Here is a 2885-nt window from a genome sequence, read left to right on the forward strand (position 1 = left end):
TACATACAATGAATGATAATGTTACACACATTGAATGATAATTCTACACACAATGACAATGCTACACACAATGAATGACAATTCTACACACAATGACTGACAATGCTACATACAATGAATGACAATTCTACACACAATGACTGACAATGCTACATACAATGAATGACAATTCTACACACAATGAATGACAATGCTACATACAATGAATGACAATTCTACACACAATGAATGACAATGCTACACACAATGAATGACAATTCTACACACAATGAATGACAATTCTACACACAATGAATGACAATTCTACATACAATGAATGACAATGCTATATACAATGAATGACAATTCTACATACAATGAATGACAATGCTACACATAATGAATGACAATGCTACATACAATGAATGACAATACTATATACAATGAATGACAATGCTACAGACAATGAATGACAATGCTACATACAATGAATGACAATTCTACACACAATGAATGACAATGCTACATACAATGAATGACAATTCTACACACAATGAATGACAATGCTACACACAGTGACATTGGTACACATAATGAATGACAATGCTACACAAAGCGTGAAACGATTACATGAATCGAAAGAGGAATGAGATAGACTGGGAATTCACACATTTAAGAGAAATCATTGCCACTAAAAATTATGAAAAGGGGGGTAGTAATAATCCATACTTCAGGTGCCTGTGACACGGACCCCTGGACACACCAGAGGTGGGATCAGGTGCGTAGGAGGGGTAAGCATCTCTTGTCGACCGGTCAAACCCGCCGTGAGCCCTATATCCTGATCAGGTAAACGGAGTTATCCGTAGTCAAAATCAGTGTGCCAAGAACGGCCTAACAATCGGTATGAAACACGTCAGACAGCATTTGACCCAATGATAGGTTGTATTGACAAACTAGATCTTTATAACGACTATCTGACGTGTTTCATACCAGTTCATAGAGCGTTCTATACATACTTTACAAATGGATTTTGACAACGAATTATTCCATTGCCCGATCAAATTAGCAGGCTTGAGGTGAGTATGATCGGACAACTCGAGATTGGTATTTCTACCAATTGACACCTAATTCCACTTCTGCTGTTTCCAGCGATCCGTCTTTCTGTGCTATAGGTCTCGTTTCTAGATTCTGTTAAGATTCACGAGCACTCTCTTATTTCAACGATTTTGAAGACGAAAACAAAATTTTATCCTTAAATTTGTACTGCTTTCAGCTGTGTGAAATTGTTTTTGTAGCTGTTGTGAAATTTGAAACAACGTTGAAGAAACTTGTAACTGCAATGAAGATCCGTCTTTTTCTGGAAGTAAGAAGGACTGCGACGAAATGTAAGTAGCATTCATTTTAATTGTTGCCATTCATGAAATATTACTATCTAATAATAGACCATTCGACATTCTATCATACATAGAGTTAAGTAACATATATTTATATATGTTATAGTTAATTGTCAAATTTTCGGGACGACCTCTCCCTTCTTCAGGGGAAACGAAAAATAATATATAGTCTGGGCAACATTAACAGATAATAAATTTTAAAAATATGGCTGTAGTACAAGTGATAGGGACATCATCAGACAAGAAGGCCTAAATGAAGCTCATATTCTAGTAAAGGTTTACTCTGTATTCTTCCTGGTGAAGTCAGTAGGTTTGTTGATACCAAGATGTTCGAATGACCTCATCTGGTGCATCCAGAATTCGTCTGCTTTCTTTCGGTATCTGACCAACTTGGGTCATGGTCAATAACCACTGTCATGTCCTTCCATCGGTGATTATTACCTTTGAAATATGTGGCTACTGGTAAATCTTGGTTTTGACAGAGTATCGGTGGTTGTTGACTCGTTGCAAAGGTCTGTTTTCTCCTGCATATTGTTTTTGGCAGACCTCGTAACTGATGAGATATATGCAGTTATTAGTTCTGAAGGAAATGTTTCCCAATATTTTTTATTACATTATTTAATCTTAACAACAAATAAAAACAGACAATTTTCTTAGGAATGTACTTAATATTTTTATTCAATTCCTTGGCATCTATATGAAATACCATTCAGCATGTACAATACAAGTGAATTATGAAATTTGTATTACGCAACAATAAGTAGCTGTTAAAAAAAACGGGAGTGTTTCCTAGCAACCAAGTATCCAATATCAACCATGCATTCAATATACATTCCTCGGAGAAACAAGTACTCTTTTTATAATTTGGCATTTCATGTTGTAAAGCTAGAAGAAAATTGAAGTAAAAACATAAATCTTAACTGTTTTATGTATCAAGCATCATTACATGGAAAAGGGCTGACATGGGTGTGACCGATCTACTCCTAGAAACCTCTAGTATATCCAGCGGTCCGTGTTTGCCCAACTTTCTATTTCGTATTTCTTTGTCAGTAGCCTGTCTCGATTCACAAAATGACCATACGCAAAACAACATCTTCGGCATCGAATCAGTTGAGAGATATAAACACCATATGCAGGTGATAATGGAATATTGCTACATAAATATGGTAGGTTGACGATGGAGCAGCTGAAATCATTGTGTTTGTCATAACGTTGAGGTGTTAGTTTGTCGTTAATATCTATTTTAAGTATGAAGCAGAAGTAGACGACTCTGTGGTGTTTTTTATTTCGAGTTCACATGGATATATCGAATCGACATATGATTGAAAATAATCGTTATTGATAGAAAAAACGTCGTCAATATATGTAAACGTCGAATTGAAGGCCAGAGCACGATGTGGGTTTTTTTTTCTCCATCTCGTGTAGTCGTTTTCGAATAAATTCTGCTTCATAAGAATATAAAAACAGGTCAGCTAACATAGGAGCAGAATTCATGCCCATGGGAATTCTAAC

General features: G+C 35.8%; 1 protein-coding gene across 1 annotated transcript in view; it reads left to right on the forward strand.

The window, feature by feature from the left end:
• The first annotated feature begins 1137 nt into the window (after positions 1-1137).
• Positions 1138-2885, forward strand: part of LOC125652640 (galactoside alpha-(1,2)-fucosyltransferase 2-like) — a 6740-nt gene continuing 4992 nt past the window's right edge. Inside the window, exon 1 of the mRNA XM_048881979.2 lies at positions 1138-1364. Coding sequence (XP_048737936.1) covers positions 1319-1364 — 46 coding nt within the window. The 5' untranslated portion in view covers positions 1138-1318. The remainder of the gene's footprint in view (positions 1365-2885) is intronic.

This window comes from Ostrea edulis, chromosome 5, assembly GCF_947568905.1.
Source record: "Ostrea edulis chromosome 5, xbOstEdul1.1, whole genome shotgun sequence".
NCBI lineage: Eukaryota > Metazoa > Mollusca > Bivalvia > Ostreida > Ostreidae > Ostrea > Ostrea edulis.